Source organism: Muntiacus reevesi, chromosome X, assembly GCF_963930625.1.
Source record: "Muntiacus reevesi chromosome X, mMunRee1.1, whole genome shotgun sequence".
Taxonomy (NCBI): domain Eukaryota; kingdom Metazoa; phylum Chordata; class Mammalia; order Artiodactyla; family Cervidae; genus Muntiacus; species Muntiacus reevesi.
This window is the reverse complement of record NC_089271.1, coordinates 143,416,354-143,438,316: the sequence shown is the minus strand read 5'-3', so window position 1 is coordinate 143,438,316 and position 21,963 is coordinate 143,416,354. Positions and strand designations below refer to the sequence as shown.

The 21,963-nt window shown below is 39.7% G+C and overlaps 1 protein-coding gene across 3 annotated transcripts in view; it reads right to left on the bottom strand.

Moving 5' to 3' along the window:
- Positions 1 to 1,841: 1,841 nt before the first annotated feature.
- Positions 1,842 to 21,963, bottom strand: part of MORC4 (MORC family CW-type zinc finger 4) — a 59,266-nt gene continuing 39,144 nt past the window's right edge. For 2 of the 3 annotated variants that reach the window (XM_065916475.1, XM_065916478.1), the window contains 6 exons: positions 21,798 to 21,866; positions 21,370 to 21,421; positions 19,807 to 19,982; positions 7,996 to 8,686; positions 7,413 to 7,696; positions 1,842 to 7,106 (listed from right to left, as the gene is read on the bottom strand). In XM_065916475.1, coding sequence (XP_065772547.1) covers positions 6,953 to 7,106; positions 7,413 to 7,696; positions 7,996 to 8,686; positions 19,807 to 19,982; positions 21,370 to 21,421; positions 21,798 to 21,866 — 1,426 coding nt within the window. In that variant the 3' untranslated portion in view covers positions 1,842 to 6,952. The remainder of the gene's footprint in view (positions 7,107 to 7,412; positions 7,697 to 7,995; positions 8,687 to 19,806; positions 19,983 to 21,369; positions 21,422 to 21,797; positions 21,867 to 21,963) is intronic. The other variant, XM_065916477.1, reaches the window with a different exon arrangement.

Sequence of the window (21,963 nt, the reverse complement as noted above, 5' to 3'; positions counted from 1 at the left end):
ATCAGGTCCCATTGTTAGAGAAAAGCTTAGTCCAAGGGAATTTCCCAAGCTCAATGACAACTGGGGAGACTTCGTTAGCCACTTTCCTAATTCATATCAGACGAAGGCTCCATTGTTAAAGAAACTTAGCATAGCCCCCTTCTTGTTGGCATTTCAAGCCTTTGGTCCATTCTGTTCCTTATGCCCCAAACTGATAATTCAATATTCTTCAAACCCTCTTGTGTGTTCCCTAACTTACCCCACATCCGGTCTTGTGATTTTGCTTATACCATTTCCTACACTTGGAAAACCCTCCCTACACACCTCACTGTCCCAATCCTTACAGGTTTCCACATCCCATCTGGAAAATCAGGCCTTTGGAAACACTTTCCTGAGCCTCTGCCTAAAGACATCTTGCCTGTTCCTGAGGACTCAATGGCCAAATGTATGGAATGTGTTTGGCACCCAAACATTTGAAGAATTATCTAAAAGTGGGTTAGAGATTTCTGATGATTCATATCAAAACTCTGGGTATAGGTATAGAGGCAAGTAACAAAACACATGTCTCTTACAGATTTTATTTTCCATTAGAAAATGAATGCTATTTATGTCTCATTTAATGACTAAAGCTGTAACATAACCAAGAGTATCTAACTCCATTCCAATTATGCAGTTTATTATCCAACCACGTACCCTGACTTTGGAATCAGAAAATATGGTTCCTGAATTTCCTAAGATAACTTATGAGTCAAGGATATCCTTGTCACCTAGTGGGCTTCCCTGGTGGTTCAGACAGTAAAGAACCTGTTTGCAGTGCAAGGAGATGCGGGTTCAATCCCTGGGTCAGAAAGATCCCCTGGAGAAGGGAATGACTACCCACTCCAGTATTCTTGACTAGGAAATCCCATGGAGAGAGGAACCTGGTGGGCTACAATACCACAAAGAGTTGGACACGAGTGAATGACTAATACTTTGTCATCAAGTACAAGTTACTCTTTTGGGGAAATTACACTTGATTTAGCTTGAGCTCACCCCTAGCTTTCCTGAGCATACTGCCATGCTTCACTCATATCACAGTACTACAGAAAGAAGTTTTAATACATAGTACAGAACTCTGAAACATATTCTACCTGGAGATTACCTGTAGGAACCAGGAGCCTACCAATTAAGCCTCTGTCTCTAAATTGTTACCCCAGATTATTTGCAATCAGCAGACTTGGGCAAGCAAAATCTTCCTCCCTGGGGCCACAAAGTCTCTGACCTGGTCCTCTGGAAGGTCCCCATTTGTTCATCCAACAAGCACGTACACACAATTGTCTCTTTGTATCTGTTGGGGATTGGTTCCAGGATCCCCATCAGACACCAAAATCTGAGGATGCTCAAGTTCCTTATATAAAATGGTGTTTAATTTGCATAAAAACTATACACAGGCTCCCCTACATTTTAAATCATCTCTAGGTTACTTATACCTAATTCAATGTAAATGCTATGCAAACAGCTGTAAATACAATGTAAATACTATATACCTAAATGAGGCAGATTCAAGTTTTGCTTTTTGGAACTTGCTGGATTAAAAAAGTTTCTTTTTCCATCTGTGGTTGGTTGAATTTGTGGATGCAGAACTCAGGATTTGGTTGGCCAATTGTACTTGCACTGACTTTCTAACATGTTCTGGAAACTTACCAGCATACCTCAGAGATATTTTACACTTGATTCTAGATCACTGCAATAAAGTAAATATCTCAATAAAGAGAGTCACAGGGATTTTTTGGTTTCAAAGGGCATGTTGAAGTTATGTTTACACTATATTGTAGCATATTTATGTACAATAGCATTATGTCTAACAAAATCATGTACATGCCTTAATTAAAAATACTTTATTGATAAGAAATGCTAACCATCATCTGAGCTTTCAGTAACAGCAAAGATTACTGATTACAGATCACCATAACAAATATAATAGTGAAAAAGTTGGAAATATCATAATTGCAAAAATGTAAAACAGAGACATGATGTGAGCAAATGCTGTTGGAAGAATGACACTGATAGACTTACTCCACACAGGATTGCCACAAACCTTCAACTTGTTAAAAAAAAAAAACCCAAAACAGAACAAACCAAAACACAAACAAAAAACCCACACAATATCTGCAGGGCACAATAAAATGAGGTATGGTTGCATTTCCTTGAGGTGTGTTGTCTGTTCTTTGAAAAAGGATAGCTCCTCTTCCCTTGAAATAAACTATCACTGCTCTTGGAAAAAGTGAGAAAAGTTCTCAGAATTTTTTTTTCCTTTTGAATTCTCATTCTCAAGATCTGGTCTCTATAAACTTCTTGTGATTATATTCTATAAGTCTCAATGTTTTAAAATTGAAATCTAGGGAGCCTCCTTGTGACAATATTCTAACATTTGTTATAAAGAACACCCGTATTCCCTTTCTCCTTGGTAGCCTTTCTAATTATTCTAAGATCAGCTAAAGAGAAACATTAGGCCACTCCAGCTCAGTGTTTGCCTCCCATAACCTGCAGAAGTTACTTAAGTCTTTCATTTTCAGAGTTTAAGGCCCAGGATTATCTACCTCACCTATAATGTATTTTTCTACCCCCTCCTATAAACAAGGCACTGTTTCAGGTTCTTGAAGGAGATGGAGATAGGAGCAAAACACACATTCCATCATTAACTCATTCATGAACAACTATTGGCTATCTACTCTATAGCAGGTACCATGATTAAGCTCTGGTATACAATGATTGGCAAAAACAGGCGTGGTCCCTCCCCTCGTGGAATTTATTAGTGAGAGGCAGACAGAAACTGGAGAAGGAAATGGCAACCCACTCCAGTACTCTTACCTGGAAAATACCATGGACAGAGGAGCCTTGTCGGCTACAGTCCACGGGGTTGCAAAGAGTCGGACACGACTGAGTGACTTCACTTCAGACAGAAACTGTGTTGTGTTCTCCACTGTATATCACATATCACGCATTACTGGGTAGTACCCAATAAACATTTGTTAAATAAATGAAATTAAACAGCCAAATCTATAACAGCAAATTGAAGAAGTGTTATGGATTAAACAAAACCAGACACATGATAGAACTGGGTAGACAGAGAAAAATGGCTGCAGGGGAAAGCCCGTCTGAGAAAGCTGACATTTATATTAAGGCCTGAAGGATGAGAAATAGTCAGTCATGCCAAGACTGGAGATACGAGAGGAAACAGTCTGGGGAAAGGCTCTACTGAAGCAACAGCCTGAACTATTTCTGGGGGAAGACCACCGTAAGCAAGAGGAAAAATGAGATAGGATGAAGAGTTGGAAGAGACTAAGTAAAAGCAGCAGGCAGGGGTCTTCATAGGACATTGTAAGGAGTGAGGATTCTACTCTTTAGTGCAATGAGGAAGGGCTTTAAACGGGGAGCCACGTACTCTGACTTGTATTTTTTAATCATTCTGGTTGCAGTGTAAGACAATTGTGGGAACAAAAATGGAAGCAAGGAACCAGTTAGTTGCAGGCGCTAGTGGTAAAGAACCTGCCTGCTAATGCAGGAGATGGTAAGAGACACGGGTTCGATCCCTGGGTCGGGAAGATCCCCTGGAGGAGGGCATGGCAACCCACTTGCTTAGAGAATGCCATGGACAGAGGAGCCTGGTGGGCTATAGTCCATAGGATTGCAGAGTCGGACACGACTGAAGTGACTAAGCAGAATAGCATATGGAAGATGACGGTAGTTTGGACTAAGGTAGATGTAGTAAATATGAGTAGAGTCAAGATATACTTTGAAGACAGAATTGACAGACTTTCTGCAGACTGGATGTGTGGGACTAGAGGAAGAAAATTAAGCATAACTTCCAGGTTTCTAGCTTAAGCAACTGATTGGGTAGAGGTGCCATTTTCTAAAATGAGCAAAATTGGGGGAAGGAACAGTCCCAGAGCCTGTGTGTTACTGTTTAACAGGTTTTATTTGAAATGTCTGTGAGACCTGGAAGTGCAAATGTCAAGTAGGCAGTTGAATTTATTGAATGTGGAGCTTTCTAACGGGAAACCTAGGACAAGGTCACTTGTGATAAGAGCCTACGTGACAACAAACTTATATGTTCAAAGGAAATTCTTATCTGGCTAGGTTAATCAGAGGAATTTCCAGGAAAGAAGGTGATATTAGAGCCAAAAGAAAGATGATGAAGGAAAATAATCCAGGTGAAAGGAATAGAATGGCAAAGATGGAAAAGAAAAATTTCAAGGCAGATTCAGAAACTGAAAGAGTTCAGCTTGGATGGAACATGGTTTTTGTTTGGAATGTAAGAAGAATCTATTGAGCATGGTTGAAGTCAGAAGGGAATTTGTATTGCACTCGGTGCACAGCTGAAAGCACTCACTCAACCAGTTGTTGAGCAAAGGCCTAACTTGATGACGGCATTAAAAGCAATTTAGTGACAGGGAGTAGACTGGTGTGAATGAATGAGAAGAGGTGACAAGGGAGGCCAGATATGAATCTAGTTCAATTAGGAAGGCATGAGGTAGCAAGGACCTAATTGTTGACTGTGGAAATGAAAAATTAAAGGGCTAATGTGAAAGATTTTTGAAAGAATTATATTAACCTAACAGGATAGCCAGGAGAAGGTAACCACTTTTTTTTTTGCCTCCACAATACATCATAATCTCTGGTAAGGCTGGATGACACTTTGCAAGATCGCCATTGCCTCATTTAACTTTGGTTAAAAGGACTTCGTGCTGGTATGGTTTCATTGTAAACGGGTAACAGAGGGGTAGCTCCAGTATTGTAGAGACTGGACTCACAGAGCTAACTGTTGTTGGAAGGAGCAGTTTGGGGTTGAGACCACAGATTAGGAGACGGTCTGAAAGTAAGCACAAGTACAGTTTAATGTTTCCACCCTTTTCATTCTAATGCCCAATTGCCTGTACTTTTTCATACTCTGCCCCACTGCTGACCCAACACACACACACACGCACACCACATTCTCTCTCAGGCTGAATCTTCAATGCTCTGAATCTTCCCCTATATCACTCTCCCCTCATACTGTCCCTCTCTGTGCAAAGTCCCACTGTTTCACAGGCCTCATTTGAAGAGCAAGTATCCCTGAGAGAGTGGTTCAAAGTACCACCTGCCTTCCCTCAGTACATTAGACAACCGGGGCCTTTCATATCATAGTCTGACACGAGAATTCATCATTTGGCAGCAAGAGCAGTAGTGAGGTGAGGGAAGAGGGCAGGGCTATCATTAAACACCCATTCTTTTTTTTTTAAGCACCCATTCTATGGGTGAAGTGCACCTCTAGCCTCCCCTTACTTCCTTGCAGTCCCACTGGCGTATCCATCATAGCTCTCCTGAATTTCAAAAAAGTTAAAAAAATAAGTTTGGGAGAGTCTTCTGAAGTAACTGCAGAGGAGAAATAAAATGAACATCCAAAACATCCTTCAGGACTAGCTAATCCTTTGCAATGCTTGATCCCACCTCTCTCTATAATTTCATTACTTCCTATTTTTCACTGTTTGTATATTTTTATGTGTTCATTGGTCAATGTCTTTTGAAGATGACCTTCAACTCTTTGGAGAGTAAGCATTATACCAATACAATAAAGAAAAGAATAAATAAAATGTCCACTTTACAGGAGTATGTGTTTCACTATTTCTGATAATATGAGATCTATCCTTACCTCAGCGCTAGCCTGAAGAGTAGGTAGGAGGTGTATTCTGAGGGATATCAAATAGACGTTACTGCTCTAAAATACCTCCCCACTTAACCTTAGAGCCCACAGTCGTGGTGATACGCGTTTTAAAAATTTGAGCCTTGAAGATTTCTTTTTCAAGAATTCCTTATTAAAATGCAAACGCCACAGAGGAGGGTGGGTAGATGGGTCATGATTTAACCTTGAAAGTCGCTCAGTCATGTCCAACTCTTTGCAACCCCATAGACTATACAGTCCGTGGAATTCTCCAGGCCAGAATACTGGAGTGGGTAGCCTTTCCCTTCTCCAGGGGATCTGTCCAACCCAGGGGTCAAACCCAGATCTCCCGCATTGCAGACGGATTCTTTACCAGCTGAGCCACAAGGGATTTAACCTTAGTTCCTTTATATTAACCCATCACTCCTACAAGACACATTTTATACATTCCAGCTTTTTCCATGCTTTCATGTTATTCTTCCAGAGGTAATGCTAAATACAACATAAATTATAAGTATAAAAATTACCTTATATTTTCACACAGTCTTTCACTTGATATCTAAATCCAAGCCTATTCATTTAAAAATTATTTATTTTTTTCCAATTTAAGAAGAATAACAGGTTTATAATAGAAAATTTGAAAAAGGTAGGAAGACAGGAAGAAGAAAAAAATGTCAACCATAGTCCTACCATGTAAAGACCAACCACTGTTAACATTGCTGTCAGGCCTATTCTTTAAACAAACCTTAGCTAAGGTCCTATTTCTGACATGATGCCTTCCTTGCCCTTCCTTCTCCATAACTTCTCTATCATGTTTGTTCCACTCATTTGTACAAGTCAGTTAACTTGGTGTGGGTCTTGTGTTTCCAACTAGAATGTTAGGTCCTTGAAGGCTGAAACTATGAGTTATATATACTTCTTCACTCATCCCCAAACACCTGGAACATTGGACCCAATATCTGCTGACTGATTTAAGTTAAATGAATACAAATCATATCAGAAAGAATATGAAACAGGCCAAGTATCTGAGTCATTAAAGTTAAAGCCCTCTGGTCACCTGGTTTGGTGACGACTGCTTTTCTGTTCCTGGAACTCTTCAAGTCTATTAAGCCTCTTTTTCTACACCAAGACTGTGTAAAAAGCAGACTGATTAAGAACCAGGATTACTCAAGGATTCTCCTTGTAAGGGATAAGATGAGAGAGAGCGAGCGAGCAAGAGAGGGAGGGAGAGAAGTGTGTGAGAGGGAGGGAGGAAAGGAGAGGGTAGAGAAGGGGATATAGAGTATCTGGTGCTCAATCCAGTATGTGATTTGCCTCCAGCACTGTATACAGGATCCCATCCACTTGTTCTGAGTCAAACCCGATCTCACGAAGCTCCAAGTGAGGGAGGACAGAAGTAAGGAGATAGCTGACGTGGATACGCAGTCGCGTAAGCTTTGCCAAAGCCCTGTATGATGGAGTGAAGGACAGAAGAGATGACATGAGGTCATTAGCCAACAGAACAAAATGAAGCTCCTTCAAAATGGGCCTACATTTCTCAACAATTATGTTTCCATTAGCTAGAAAGGAAGAAGAAAGCACAATGCCACCAAGCACCGGGAGATTGACTGCAGCTCTCTAAGTGACTCCTCAATCCTTGGTGGCCTAGAAATTAATTAAGGCTTCTTCTCTTATCTATGATCAGTAACTGGGGGTCCTAAGAGAGGCTTCCCATTAGCACTCACAAGCTGATAACTAAACCCTAGTAATTAACCTTTCTAGGTCATCTCCCTCTGGGGTCCGGTAGGAGACCTGAGTCTTCTGCAGCACTTCCAGGTGTCTCTCTATTTCTTCCAGTTTCTCTTTTAGTTCCTGCTTCTCCTCTTTGGTTCTCTCCAGCTCAGCTTTCAGAATCTGGAATTCAGCTTGGCGATAGCCCATGTGTTTCTTGCTCCAATACAAGCCTTCCGTCTCCTGGGTACTATAGGTCACCAATTCATGTTGGACTTTCTTGAATTTGGAATGCCAATGATTCCTCTCCTGTTCCAGCTCTTCCACCTGCAGTCCAAGAAACAGAAATTCAATGACCCCACATTTCACTGAACACTAAAAGAAAGAGTGCCCCCAGTTTTCCTGAATGTATTCACCCTGTGATTCCCCTAAATGTATTCTTCTGTTTATGGACCTTTTCAAATCCCAAATATGGAAGGGAAGCCCATTAGGGTTCACTTGATCTGAGATGTACCACAGAATCATTCAATGGCTTATTGTGTTTAAACATGAGATCATCATTTCCATCTCTCTGGTCCCTTGGTTACAATGACCTCTCATTCCCAGTGGTAAGATGTTACCCTAACCTTTTGCTGAAACATATTCCTTTCTGCCAAAACACGTTCCAATTTTTCTGTGGTTCTCTTCAGTTCTTCTAGCTCTCTTTGGTTCTTCATCTTTGGTATATTACGACCGCCATTCTCCTTGTAGCCTCTTCCTTTCTCTGCAACAGCTGCAGCAGGAGTTGGAGCAGAGGCCACAGAAGAATAAGGCACCGGATTCAAGGATTCAGCTGCTTTTCTTCTCTCAGCAAGCTCCTCTCTGTTAAAAGGGATCAGCTGAATGGGAGCTCCTGAATCCCTAATACTTTTTGCAACACCGACAACAGCTACAAAAGGTCCCTTGCTCACTTCTTCCTTGTTTACACGTGTGTTGCCTCTGTTAGATTCTTCTGCCACCAATCGTGGCATTTGATCTAACTCTTCAGGGAGCAAGGAACCCTGATGTTGGTCCTGGGCCCCTGAATACAGAACTGAGACCTCCCTACTCTGACTGGTACTCTTGATTGCTTCTGGGTATTCTGGGGAAAGGTAAGGTGGTGTGCTTCTCTCAGAACTGGACTTCTCATGGCTGTTCTCCCCTTCTGGGTAGGCAACTGCTGCCTCCACCCTCCTGTAAGGGCCAGGCATGGAATGATCTAGAGGAGGTGTTGTCATCTCATTCTGGAGCCTTCTTCGTTTCTCCACAGGTTCCTCACCTAGGATCCATTTGTACTTGCTGCAAGAAGAAGAGGAAATTCAATTTTAAGTCATCACAATACAGACTAAGTATATTCTTATTCTATGGAGTATATGATATATCCTATCCTATGGAAACAGATATTCTTTTTTTTTTTTAATTTTTTTATTATTTGGAGGCTAATTACTTCACAACATTTCAGTGGGTTTTGTCATACATTGATATGAATCAGCCATAGAGTTACACGTATTCCCCATCCCGATCCCCCCTCCCACCTCCCTCTCCACCCGATTCCTCTGGGTCTTCCCAGTACACCAGGCCCGAGCACTTGGGAGACAGATATTCTTATCCATCTTCAAATTTCCCATATTACAACTGACTCTAGCTGTTATTCACAGATCATTTCGTGTTAGAAATACATTTTTACCCCCAAACCCCAACTCCTTCATTCATGCAATTTGCTGAGATAGTCATGTGTCTTAAGAGAGCGGAGAAATTGAGAGGTATGAAGAAAGTCAGCATCTGGATAATAGCAGGACTAGGCTGACCTTGGTAAGATTTCTGAAAATAGGATTGAAACCAGCCTGAATTAGAAGTTTCCAAAAGGCAAGTGAAGGAAGAAAAACAAAAAAGTACACATGCAAAAAAGTACCCTAACAAGAGAATGGAAAAAAGGTCATAAAAAGCCTAGTGGAGTCAGTGGAGGAGACCGAGCCAGCTTGTTAATTTTAAAGTGTCACAAAAACCTTCCAGTATCAAAGACTTATGCATGTTTTTATATTGCAATGGGACACCACACAGTGCCTTTGCCAGCCAACTGGATTGTGGCTATTGCCCATCAACCACTTGTAAAAATTAATTAAAATACAGGACCCTAGTCAGAAACAAAGAAACTGAATCAGCTAGTTCAAGTCATTCCCCACTTAGGGCTAAAGAATTCCCCTCTGTCCGGGCAAACAGGCACTCCCTCAATTCTTCAGGGAAGTTTAGGACAGTGACTCAAGTCACCTTCCATTTCTGGTTGCTATATACAATAATGGTTGAAGGAACTAACAACAACAACAACAACAACAACAGATGCCACCAAAATCTACAGGCAATTTTATATCAAGCAGGAGGATGGGACCCCAATTTTTATCCTTATAACTATTCTTCTCTCTCTCCAGAAAACCAAGAAATTTCAAGGTAAAAATTAGCTTTCAAGTTTTCAATGAGAAAGACAGGCATGTTATTGGCCACCATAGCTCTGCCAATTTCAGAGAACATCTGTAAAACATCTCAAACCTTAGCTTCTTAGAATGCCCTGAATGTTCTTCAAAACTTGTGTCTGCCCAGAAATAAAACTGGTCTGTCATCTCAATAGGGCTTCCCTGGTGGCTCAGATGGTAAAGAATCCACCTGCAGTGCAGAAGACCTGGGTTCAATCCCTGGGTTGGGAAGATCCCCTGGAGAAAGGAATGGCTACACACTTCAGTATTCTTGACTGGAGAACTCCACGGACATAAGAGCCTGGTGGGCTAGTCATCTTAATAAGATCTTGTTGTATCAACCTTAAGGGGAAAACAAAAGGCTTTAGGGACTATGTAAGAACAAATGCATTCATCTTTAAACATGCGCCACTGTAGATGGTCCATTTAGCGGCAGTACTGAGGACGATAGTAGGACAGGAAGTTTGCAGGTATGAAGGAAGCATATATAATACCAGATAGCAACCACAAAGTTTTACGAAAGGCAATTAATGTCATTTTATTCTTTTCATTTTCCCACTTCTAAAAGTTCTGTCTTTAGTTATCCTCTTTTCTCCCTACACTTCTTTTCTTTGGTAATCTCATACAATCTTTTAGCTCTAACTTCTGGAAGATAACTTCCAAGTGGTGTTCCCAGTCCAGAATCTCCAGTACTGAATTTCTAACTGCCTGTTATACACACTTTTTTTTATTTCTGGAGGTCTCACTGGTATCTCACTCAGTATGTATAAAACTGACCTCTCACTTTCACCTTCAAACCTGCTCCCTCTACTAAGTTTCCTATTTGTGTTACGACATCAACAAACTCTCAGTAATTTTATATGGTTCTACCACTATCAACACTCAAGTTCAAGCTCTCATTACCTTTCCTGGGCTATTGCAATGGTTTTCTCCAGTCTTCCCTTGTCACACCTCCAGATCACCCACTATCAAGTTAATCTTCCAAAGGCTAATCTAATCTAATCATGTCACCTCCCTAATTGCAATCTTTAGGTATTATTCCCCACAACATAAAAGTTCAAATGTCTTAGCTTGGTATTCAAGCTTTTCCATTCCAAAACACAGGGAACATTTACTGAGCACTTACTCTGTGTCAGTTTGATGAGTCAATGTGTATGAGGGGATACTTATCTTCATTTTAAAAAGACAATGCTCAGGCCTAGAGAGGTTAAGTAACTTTCTGAAAGTCATGTAGCTACTAAGTGACAGAACTGGGACTTAATTTGGCCCCAGCTTTCTCTCTCACTAGTTCCCTTCAAAGACACCAGCCAAACAGAATGCCCCATGATTTCTCAGACTGCTTCTTTTGATTGGAACACACTTCTCAACACAAGACAACTCAAATGCCACTTTTGAATTCCCATAGCACTTTAGCACTCTCAGTATAATAAATATAATACAATATAATAAATATATATTGCTTCCTACTGTGTATGTGTATTCCAGGTTTCCCACTAAAGTATAAACTCCTTAACAGAAGGTAGCTTAACTAACTGTGCTACATGGGGATGAGGGAACAAAACTCTGCAAATAAGAGGCAATCCAAAAGGAACTATGATGTTAATGAGAGACAGTGGATGGGTTTTATTTATTGGCTCTGTAAACACTTCTAATTCTCCCCACTAGGAATCAAGTCTTATTCTAGATCTGAATTCACTGATTTAGTAAAGATTAATTCAGGGTTTAAACACCAGGAATTATTTTCCAACTACAGAGTTTCTTCTCACTTTTTTCTGTCATATTTCTCCATTGGCTGCCTGCAGAGAAGCCAGCTGATATTTTGATAGGGACTGCACTGAATCTGTAGCTCAGTTTGGGGAGTACTGGTATCTTAACAACATTAAATCTGCTGACCCACAAATATGAAATTTGTTTTCATTTTAGGCTTTCTTATTCTCATGTAAAAGACACTTACTCCTTGGAAGGAAAGTTATGACAAACCTAGACAGCTTATTAAAAAGCAGAGACATTACTTTGCCAACAAAGGTCCGTCTAGTCAAGGCTATGGTTTTTCCAGTAGTCATGTATGGATGTGAGAGTTGGACTATAAAGAAAGCTGAGTGCCAAAGAATTGATGCTTTTGAACAGTGGTGTTGGAGAAGCCTCTGGAGAGTCCCTCGTACTGCAAGGAGGTCAAACCATTCCATCCTAAAAGAGATCAGTCCTGAGTGTTCATTGGAAGGACTGATGTTGAAACTGAAACTCCAATATTTTGGCCACCTGATGCAAAGAACTGACTCATTTGAAAAGACCCTGATGCTGGGAAAGACTGAAGGCGGGAGGAGAAGGGGATGACAGAGGATGAGATGGTTGGATGGCATCACCAACTCAATGGACACGAGTTTGGGTAAACTCCAGGAGTTGGTGATGGACAGGGATGCCTGGTGTGCTGCAGTCCATGGGGTCACAAAGAGTCGGATACAACTGAGCGACTGAACAGAACTTAATTCTCATTTAACAATATTTTGTAATTTTCAGTATACAAGTCTAGCTTGTACTTCTGTTAAATTTGTTAATCCTCTATTTTTGAAGCTACTATAAATGAAGTTAGTATCAATCTTCTCCTCCTGCTGGGAGAGATTGAAGGCAGGAGGAGAAGGGGACGACAGAGGATGGGATGGTTGGATGGTATCACCGACTCGATGGATATGAGTTTGAGTAAGCTCTGGGAATTGGTGATGGACAGGGAAGCCTGGCATGTTGTAGTCCATGGGGTCACAAAGAGTCAGACACAACTGAGTGACTGAACTATAAATGGAATTGGTTTATTAAATGTTTTTTCTTAATTTTTGCTGTTCCTCTCAAAGATACAACCTTTGGTTTCACTGATTTTTCTATTGTTTTTCTATTCTCCATTTCATTTTCATTCTGATATTTCCTTCTTTCTGCTTGATTTGGGGTAAGCTTGCTCTCATATTTTTAGTTTCTCAAGGTGGAAGTTTAGGTTAACAATTTAAGATACTTCTTCAATTTTAATATAAGCATTTACAAATATAATTTCCCCTCTGAATACCTCTTCAGCTTCAAGTTGTAATTTTTTGTATATTTTATTTTTATCTTAAGGTATTTCTAATTTTCCTTGTGACTTCTTCTTTTACTCATTTTTAAAATTTTGGAGCATGGTATTTAATTTCTACATATTTGTGAATTTCCCAAATTTCCTTCTGTTGCTGATTTCTAATTTAATTGCTATGGTTGGAGAATATCCTTTATATGATGTCAACCTTTTTAAACTTGCTGAGGCTTGTTTTATGGTCTAACATCTGGTCTATTCTGGAGAATATTCCATGGGCACTTGAGAATAATATTTACTATGCTGTTTGGGGGTGAATTGTTCTGCATGTATCTGTCAGGTCCAGTTGGCTTATAGCATTCTTCAACCCTTCTATTTTGATCTTTTACCCATTATTGAAAGTGGCATACTGAAGTTTCCAACTGTTATTATTTAACTGCCTATTTCTCCCTTCAATTCTGTCTACTTTTGCTTCATGCATTTTTGGGGCTCTGTTGTTAGGTCCGTATATGGGTATAATTTTTGTTATCTTCCTAATGGACTTTATCAATATGAAATGTCCCTTTTTATATCTGGTAACATTTTCTGTTTAAAGTCTATTAGTTTGTCTGATATTAGTATAGACATTCTTGTTCTCTATAGTTGCTGTTTATACGGTATGTCTCTTTTCATCTTTTAACTTTCACCCTATTTGTATCTCTGAACATAAAACATATAGACATTATATTTGTATATGTGAAAAAATCCAATTGGATAATCTCCAGCTTTTGATTGGATTGTTTAATCTTATCACATTTAATGTTATTGATAAGTTAGAATTGATGTCCATTATTTGGTTTTCTGCTCTCTATATATGTCATGGTTTCCTTCTTCCTTTACTGTTCTCCTCTTTTCGTGTTATGTGGGTATTTTCTAGTTTAACATTTACAAGTCTAACAATACATTACTATAATTATTACTTTATGTAATGCTATGTCTTTTGAGGAAGCTAAGAGAAGAAAGTAGAGCAAGGACATTTTATAGTTTGTTAAATTAACCTAATCTTTCCATTTTAAATTTTAATTTCTTACTATGGATGTGAGTTACCATCTGGTAATATTTCCTCACTCCAATACAGCTTTGCTCCCACCCACTTCTTTTATGCTGTTATTGGCAAATATTTTACATGTGTAGATGATCCCAACAATAAAATTATATATATCTATGAAATTATATACATATATATATAGTTTATGCAATTATTCTTTTAATCAGTTAAGAACAGAAAGAGGAAGAAACATGCCACTGTATTTGGATGTGAGACTTGAACTATAAGGAAAGCTGAGCACCAAAGAATTGATGCTTTTGAACAGTGGTGTTGGAGAATACTCTTGAGAGTCCCTTCATTTTCTAAAAATAGTTTTATTGGATTTATGACTTCTGGTTGAAAGTGTTTCTTTAAGTACTATGGATATGTCATCCCACTGCTCCTGGTTTCCACTGTTTTTGATGAGAAGCCAGATGTTAATCTTATTGGGGTTCTCTTTTACATGACAAATATTTTTCTCTTCCTGTTTTTAAGATAATTCTCTTTGCTTCTGGCTTTCAATATTTTCACTGCATGACTGTAAATCTCTTTGCATTTATCCTCTTTTTAGTTACTTGAGCTTCTTAAATGTATAAATTAATGTTTTTCATCAAACTTGGAAAGTTATTAGCCATTATTTGAGTATTTTTTCTACCTCTTTTCCTCCCTCTCCTCTCTTTCATGTTCTCCAACTTTGTATATGTTGGTACACTTAATGGTGTTCTACATTTTTCTGAGGCTCTGAGGCATTTTCCTTCATTCTTTTTTCTCTCTGTTCTTCAGAAAGCATAATCTGTAAAATCTGTCATTGGTATATTTTCAAGTTTGCTGATTCTCCTGCCAATTGTAATGTACTGTTAAGTCCCTTTAGTGAAATATTCACATTAGTTACTGTCCATTTTACCTCAAGAATTTCCATTTGGTTCTTTTTAAACATAATTTCTGTCCCTTTACTAATATTCTGCAGTTGATGAAACATGGTCTCCTTTAGTTCTTTGAACATGTTTATAATAGATGCTTTGAAGTCTCTGTTTGCTAAATTCAACATCTGGATCTATTTAGGGGCAGTTTCTATTACCTGCTTCCCTCCCATCTCATGTACAGGTCACATTTTTTTTCTTTGCATGTGTCATAATTTTTTTGTTGACAATCGATATTTTAGATAATATAGTATAGCAAGCAATTTCCACCTCCCTGAATGGTTGTTGCTATTGTTTGTTGGGTTATTTTTTTCCAGTTATTTGGCTGAAGTGACTCCATGAAAATTGTTTCCCCTGTAATATACAACCTCTAATATTCTTGCTCAGATTTCTACTTGATTTTTATCTTTTACCTAACAATCTACAAGTTACCCTGAGTCAGCGTAATTATGCCCCCTTAGCCAGTTTGAGTTTTACTCTTTACCACTGAATGTATATGTGGCTTGAAGGCTACTATCACTGATCAAAGAATTTACGTTTCTTCCCCCATTCAGCCAGGTAGTAGCAGCTTAGATTGTCCCTCTCCAATCATTTCTGAGGAGGCACAGCCTTCAGCATGCGCAGTTTCCCAGACTAACAGGGATATTTGTGATTTTACTTTTAAGCCTGGCTTCCAAGGAGTGGCCCCTGGGCCACAGTAGCTTTTTGTTCAGTCACTGCTTGATTAGAGGCTGTGCTTAAGTATCTAGTACCAGTGAAACTTCTGCTCTGTTGTTTGATCTGTGTGAGGCTTGCGGACTGCCTGCAAGTTCACCTTGTGTCCTTAATGAGTGTAGTCTCATGTTTACACACAGCCTTCCTAACCCCCAGGGTTGACTATGATCCCAGGAGTGCCTGGATGTCTTTTTGCTTGCTTTTCTCTATTACCAAACTTATGATTTCACAGTAATCTCACTTGTTGTAACTTGTACCATGGAGGTATGATACAATTGTTCTTAATTGTTCTCCACTAAGATTTTCATTGTCTGACAATGCCCTTAGGAATGGAATTCTCCATTATATGTTCCATATAAAGTCAGTTCCTTTGGGTAGTTCTAAGGAGTTCTTCATCTGTCAGGCCTTCCTTTCTCCCTAAGCAGAACCTTTGTGCCACTGTGCAGGGTTGACAGCAGGGACAGTGGCCCACTCTCTTAAGAGTGAAACCTTTTCTTTACAAATGGGTGCTGGGATGATTTTTGGCTTGCTCCTTCTGGCGTGAACCTCTGCCCTATAAGTAAGCTGGGGGTGGAGCAATAGGAGTCTAGGCTTGTCAGCATGCTGTCCCTAGGTGAGTGCTGCTACCTGTGGATGGAGGAAGAGAAAGCTGGGTGGGAGAAAAGAGGCCCAGTCCCCTTGAGTCTGCTTGGAAGAGAGCAAGACAGACCTGAAGGATATAAGAAATGTCAGAAGCCTGCACCTCCCAGGTGAAACCATAGCTCTAGACGAGGAGCTAGGGAGAGAGGGAGCCCCCAATTTCTTGACCACACCCACCTGGATTAGAGCTCCTTGAGTAGTTATAAAACAAAGCTTAGAGGGAGATGAGAGCAGGTTAAATGCCCGACTTTTGCTGTACTTTCTGAGATTTAATAGATTTTCCTGAATGAATGTTTCTGTACTTGCTGTACGCCCCTAGGACAATTTCCAGGAATTAAGAATGATTGCTTTGCTTTGTTTAATAATTTTTTCCAGTTAAATGGTTACTTGGTAAGAGTTCATCACACTACTCATTTTGCCATTCTGGAACTCTTTCTCAAAGATCGTATTTTAAAATGTTAACACTGACCCTTGAATCAATCTTATTTATTTGCAAAACTGTTTTTCTATTTCTACCTTGTGTCTATTGTTTCAAATATTCCTTTATATATATTAGGATATCTTCCCTCCTCTCTTTTCACCATTACAATGTAATTTGAGTTTTTTTCTGGCTATCCTTTTAATATATGAAATAATTAACCTTTGATATATAGTTTACTCAGAGTAACCGAGGTGGCGTTAGTGGTAAATAACCTGCCTGCCAATGCAGGAGATATAAGAGATAAGGGTTTGATCCCTGGGTCAGGAAGATCCCCTGGATAAGGAAATGGCAACCCACTCCAGTATTCTTGCCTGGAAAATCCCATAGACAGGAGTCTGATGGGTTACAGTCTATGGGTTTGCAAAGAGTCAGACACGGCTGAAGCAACTTACCACGCAATATTGCTTACTCAGAGGTTCTCTAAATATCTAAATAAATTACAGGCTGTAATTCTCACCTTTGTCTATATGCTTATGGCTACTTTAGACCTTTGTTTATACCACTCATATGAAACCTACCATGTATCAGGGGTGCTTATATATGTAACTTTGAGTACCATAAGCTCCTTCATCTTAGATTCCTTTACTGCCTTAGAATACTGCTTTCATATAGTAAGGACTCAAATATATGTAGAATGAATGAAGAGAAAGGGGACTATTTCCTTTAAGCTGTCTTGCCCTAAAAGGTTATGCTTGTTTATATCCTAGCTGAACTTACTTTATTGTAGGTCTTCCCCTATCTTTGCTAGATTCGTGAAGACTCACAAAGCTGTTTCCAATGACACCTCTGGAACACCTTGTAGGTCTTATAACCTACTCCACTAGAAAATTTTAAAACACTCTTGGATAGTGTAGGCTTTATTTTATCTAGAATTAAAGAGCTGTACTACATGACCCAAGGACCCTTATCAGCTTTAGGTTTTGATAGCAAGGGAGATCTTTACTCTTGACCAAACCTATTATTCCTTTAACACAGTTTTATAAGAAAACCTTGCATATTTTATTAAACTCTCAAGCATTTAATTTTCCTCTATAAAAAGGCAGACCATTTCCAATCAATCTGAATCCCCCTATACGTGTAGCTTAAAATGACAGGATCATCATTTACTGACCTTACATAAAACATGACATTAGCAGTATCAATTATCACATATATCTTGAAGGAATATTATCCTCAAATTAAAATTACACATAAATAGTCAAAAAATTCTAGAGCTAAAACCCAATTCTGGATAGCGCAGTTCCACAATGACTCATACAGAAATCCTAATTAAGACTGATGAAGTATGCCACCCAATGGATGTACTGTCATACTGCACTCATAAAATACACACATACAGAGGTTAGTATTTGTTATCTCCTTCAGGTTACCAAATTCCACTGGACAGTATCAATAGAAACACTGAAGAGAAAGCAAAGATGGTCACAGCAGAGAAAGGACAGCTTTCAAGAGTAGTGACATCTTGATACTCCACTGGCAATTCTGATGCATGACCATCTCAAGATCAACGTAGAGAGCTAACAACGTGCACAACACTTTTCTCTATACCCCTCCCAACCTAAAATGGGAGTTGGATAACTGTGGATGAATTAGACCAAATCCCTGAGACCAACTAGGCTATATTCCTTAATCCCTTGCTGCATGGTTCTATCTTAGAAATAGCTCCTTCAATATGACTGAATTCAACTATCAGTTTCTGCATAGCTATTCTCTTCCAACTATTCTTGATGCTTTTGTATAGATTCTCATTTACTTCCTTTAGAGTTCTATTACTTTTTGTCCTAATAGCCTACTTCCTCTTGAGACTCTGTTCATGCTCAGGGGGATGTGAGGTTCTTTCAATATCTAGGGGGCTTAATTGTGGAAGACTAAGGGACTTGCACACATAAAGAGATGTTTGTCTGGGTGAAAGCTGACAAGACCCACTTAAGAAGCAACAAAGAGGGAAAGAAATCAGTAACACTGGTGGAGGCAGGGGCAGGAGTAATTTCCCCCTATTATACATCCCATTGCTTTTTTCCTACAGTATGTTAAGAAGATATCCAAACTGAAAAGGGTTAATAAAAACTTCACAATCTACTATGTAACAGTCATATTATTGTGGACTCTAGAGAGCAACTCTGTACCTTCACTATGGCTTGGCCCTGCCAGAAGTGAGAAACACAGTAACAAGGAGAAAGCAAGTCATAATTAGCAGTCCTGAAGGCACAGAGGCGGTTGTACCTTTTAGTGCTTCAAATATTCCTGATATTTAAGAAAATTTCTGTAATAAAGATTGCTCTGTGTGCTTAGTTGCTCAGTCATATCCAACTCTTTGCGACCCTATGGATTGTAGCCTGCCAGGCTCCTCTGTCCATGGGGATCTTCCAGGCAAGAATACTGGAGTGGGTTGCCATGCCCTTCTCCAGGGGATCTTCCCAACTCAGGGATCAAACCCAGGTCTCCCACATTACAGGCGGATTCTTTACCACTGGTGGCGGGTCTAAGCCACCAGGGAATAACAAAATAATATTGCTGTTGTGCTAGACAACAAACAAGTAAATTCTAAGCCTAAACTTACATGAAAAATTTACCCTAGGAAACAGTGGACTACAAAGCTTACTTAATGGCACAAACTTCTAATACGTATTTTTATATGTGGTCAACATGTGTTAGGCCTATGAGGCCCTGCAGGATTTCAATATTCCTAAGCTTATAGAAAGAAACAATGCTTATCCAGGTAACATTACTTTACATTTGCATAGTACATTATGCTTTGCAAAGAGTTTTCATGTCCATTACTTCACTTACACAATTTCCAACATAATGGGAATACATAATCCATAAAAGAACATTTGTCGGATGATCACCTCAAAAAAGTAAAACCAAAAAGATAGATAGACTTGACATGACAGTTACAATGTTGAAAAATGGGAGGTACATGTAACATGCAAGTCTATCAATCCCCAAATGGTATTTCTCCTAAATTCCATGCTAAGTTTTAGGAGAAATGCAAACACGATAACCATACCAATTTAGTTTACAGGAAAGCAAACCCTGAGGCTCATTACTGAAGAGAGTCTATATTTTTTTAACACACCTGGAGAACTGAAAAATGCTGGAATCCAGAGGCTTAAGTTGAAGAGAAGTTGTTCTGCTTTCTTCTCCAACAGATGAAAGCTGGCTGGGGCTATCAATTCCCTCATACCCAGTCATCTTATTATTCAAGTCATCCATATCTTGAATAGAAGGGATCTTCAGCGGATTAGTGAATACCTAGCAAAGAAAGAAAGAATTCATAAAAATCCTAATTTCAAACCAAATACCAAAGGATGAGTCAATCCTTCTGATGCTAGGAAAAAACACTTGGCCAAATAAAAATAAACTGTTTCCTACACAAAACAAACAGCGCGCAGTAATGTACACTAGAACACTGACCCCAGGCACGTTCAGTTATAACCTTATCAGCTGGATACCAACAGACCTCCCCAACTCACTTATTGGTTCCTGGAATCATCCCATCAACAACACAAAACCAGGCCCCCAAATCACTTTCTTATTCTCTCTTTGGACCCAGTGTAAGACTGGGTTTTCATTCCTCTGAGATCTGTGATGAGGGAAGGAATGGAGGGAATAAGCACTGCAGCAAATGTCTGTACTCGTCTTGGAGAAATGCATGCGAGAGACTAACATATACTGCACACACAGAAACATGCATCTGGGATCTTCTGGGAGAGCCAACTTATGAAGATAGCATGAATGATGAAGGTGAAGGAGTATAAAGGGGAGGTAAACTGAATGAGGACAAGGCAGTCCCAGGAAATTACCCAATCTCTAGATCAGACTATAAAGCCAAGATAGGAGGGTTTGCAACCTGTTTATTAATACACCTGGGTCTTGGTAGAGTGTCAGAGGAAGAATTAGTATTTAATTGCCTCTATCCTCACCAGCCTGACCTACCCTGACTGAGTGGGTGGAAGGTGAATCTAACATGCTGCTAGCAGATATCTCTGGGAAAGAGGGTCAAGAGGAAAATCATGCAGAAAGGCAAGGTTGGGTGGGGGAGATAAATGGGTGCTATGGTGGCTGTCAGGAAAGGAGTGTCCCTGAAAGGACGGCCAACCTTATTGCACCCTTCAGCGTCCGGAGCTGGGCAACCATGTCCGAGAGACAGTGCTCCTGAAAATTCAAAACAGCAGAGTCTTTATAAAGCCAGCCAGCCTGAAAGCGGTGGGGCGGGGGGGAAGGGCACAAAAGAACCATCCCTTCTTCCCAAGAGGAAAGCAGAAAGGAGTCACCCGTGAATCCTGGAAGGAAGGAGACTGAGGAAAACCAGACACTCAACAGGAGCAGCCTGTATGAGGATGCAATGTAACCCTGAATACTCTGTGACACCGAATGTGACATTCACACTACCCAGAATCAGTACTGAATCCAAATCTGGGCAATACATGATTTGGCTCTTCTATTTTTATGGTGATCTGAACATCAGTAACAGCAGATCAAAGCAAAAATAAAAAGATCCAGTAAAAAAAAAAAAGACCACCAGAACAAATGGCTTGTTATTTCTATGCAGCTTTCAAGAGTGCTGCTTTCTTCAACCTATGTCTTCTGTTGGGGGAAATTCTGTGTGAGGAAAGGAAGAGGGTAGACCATCTCTCACCTGGTGGCTCTCATTTTCTGTTGGTACCTTCTTCTTCTCAACAGTTTGATCTCTAGGAGAATATAAAAGTGCTATTTAGTTCACTCATGAACTGTAGATTTAGGTTATAACGTTCCTTCTACACTAGAAACACTGTGAGCCTTGCTGAGTAGTTAAGAGTTCGTTCCTGGACTGTGCTACTAAAGAGATATTTCAAATGCCCTATCAAAAGAGGGTTGGGGTGGGAGAGAGGGAGAGAAACTAGAGCCAATCTCCAGTTGAGACATTCAGGAGATGATTAGAAAGAATAAAGAACTCCAAGAGCAGAGAGGTGAATAGGAAAATCATTAAAAAATCATCTCTCTTCTCAAAATTCCCATCCCATTTGGAAGGGTCAGGCTCCTCTACCAAAGGATATAGACTGCCATCTTGGGTAAGGTATACTCAACTGTTTCTTAGCTCTGCTCAAGTACAGGTCTTCATCAATGAGTTCTTGTTCCTCTGGAACAGAGCACCTCCTGCAGTACATAGAAGAAGTTATCTTTTGGAAAGAAAATGTCTTTGTGCCAGTACCATACTGTCTTGATGACTGTGGTTTTGTAGTAGAGCCTGAAG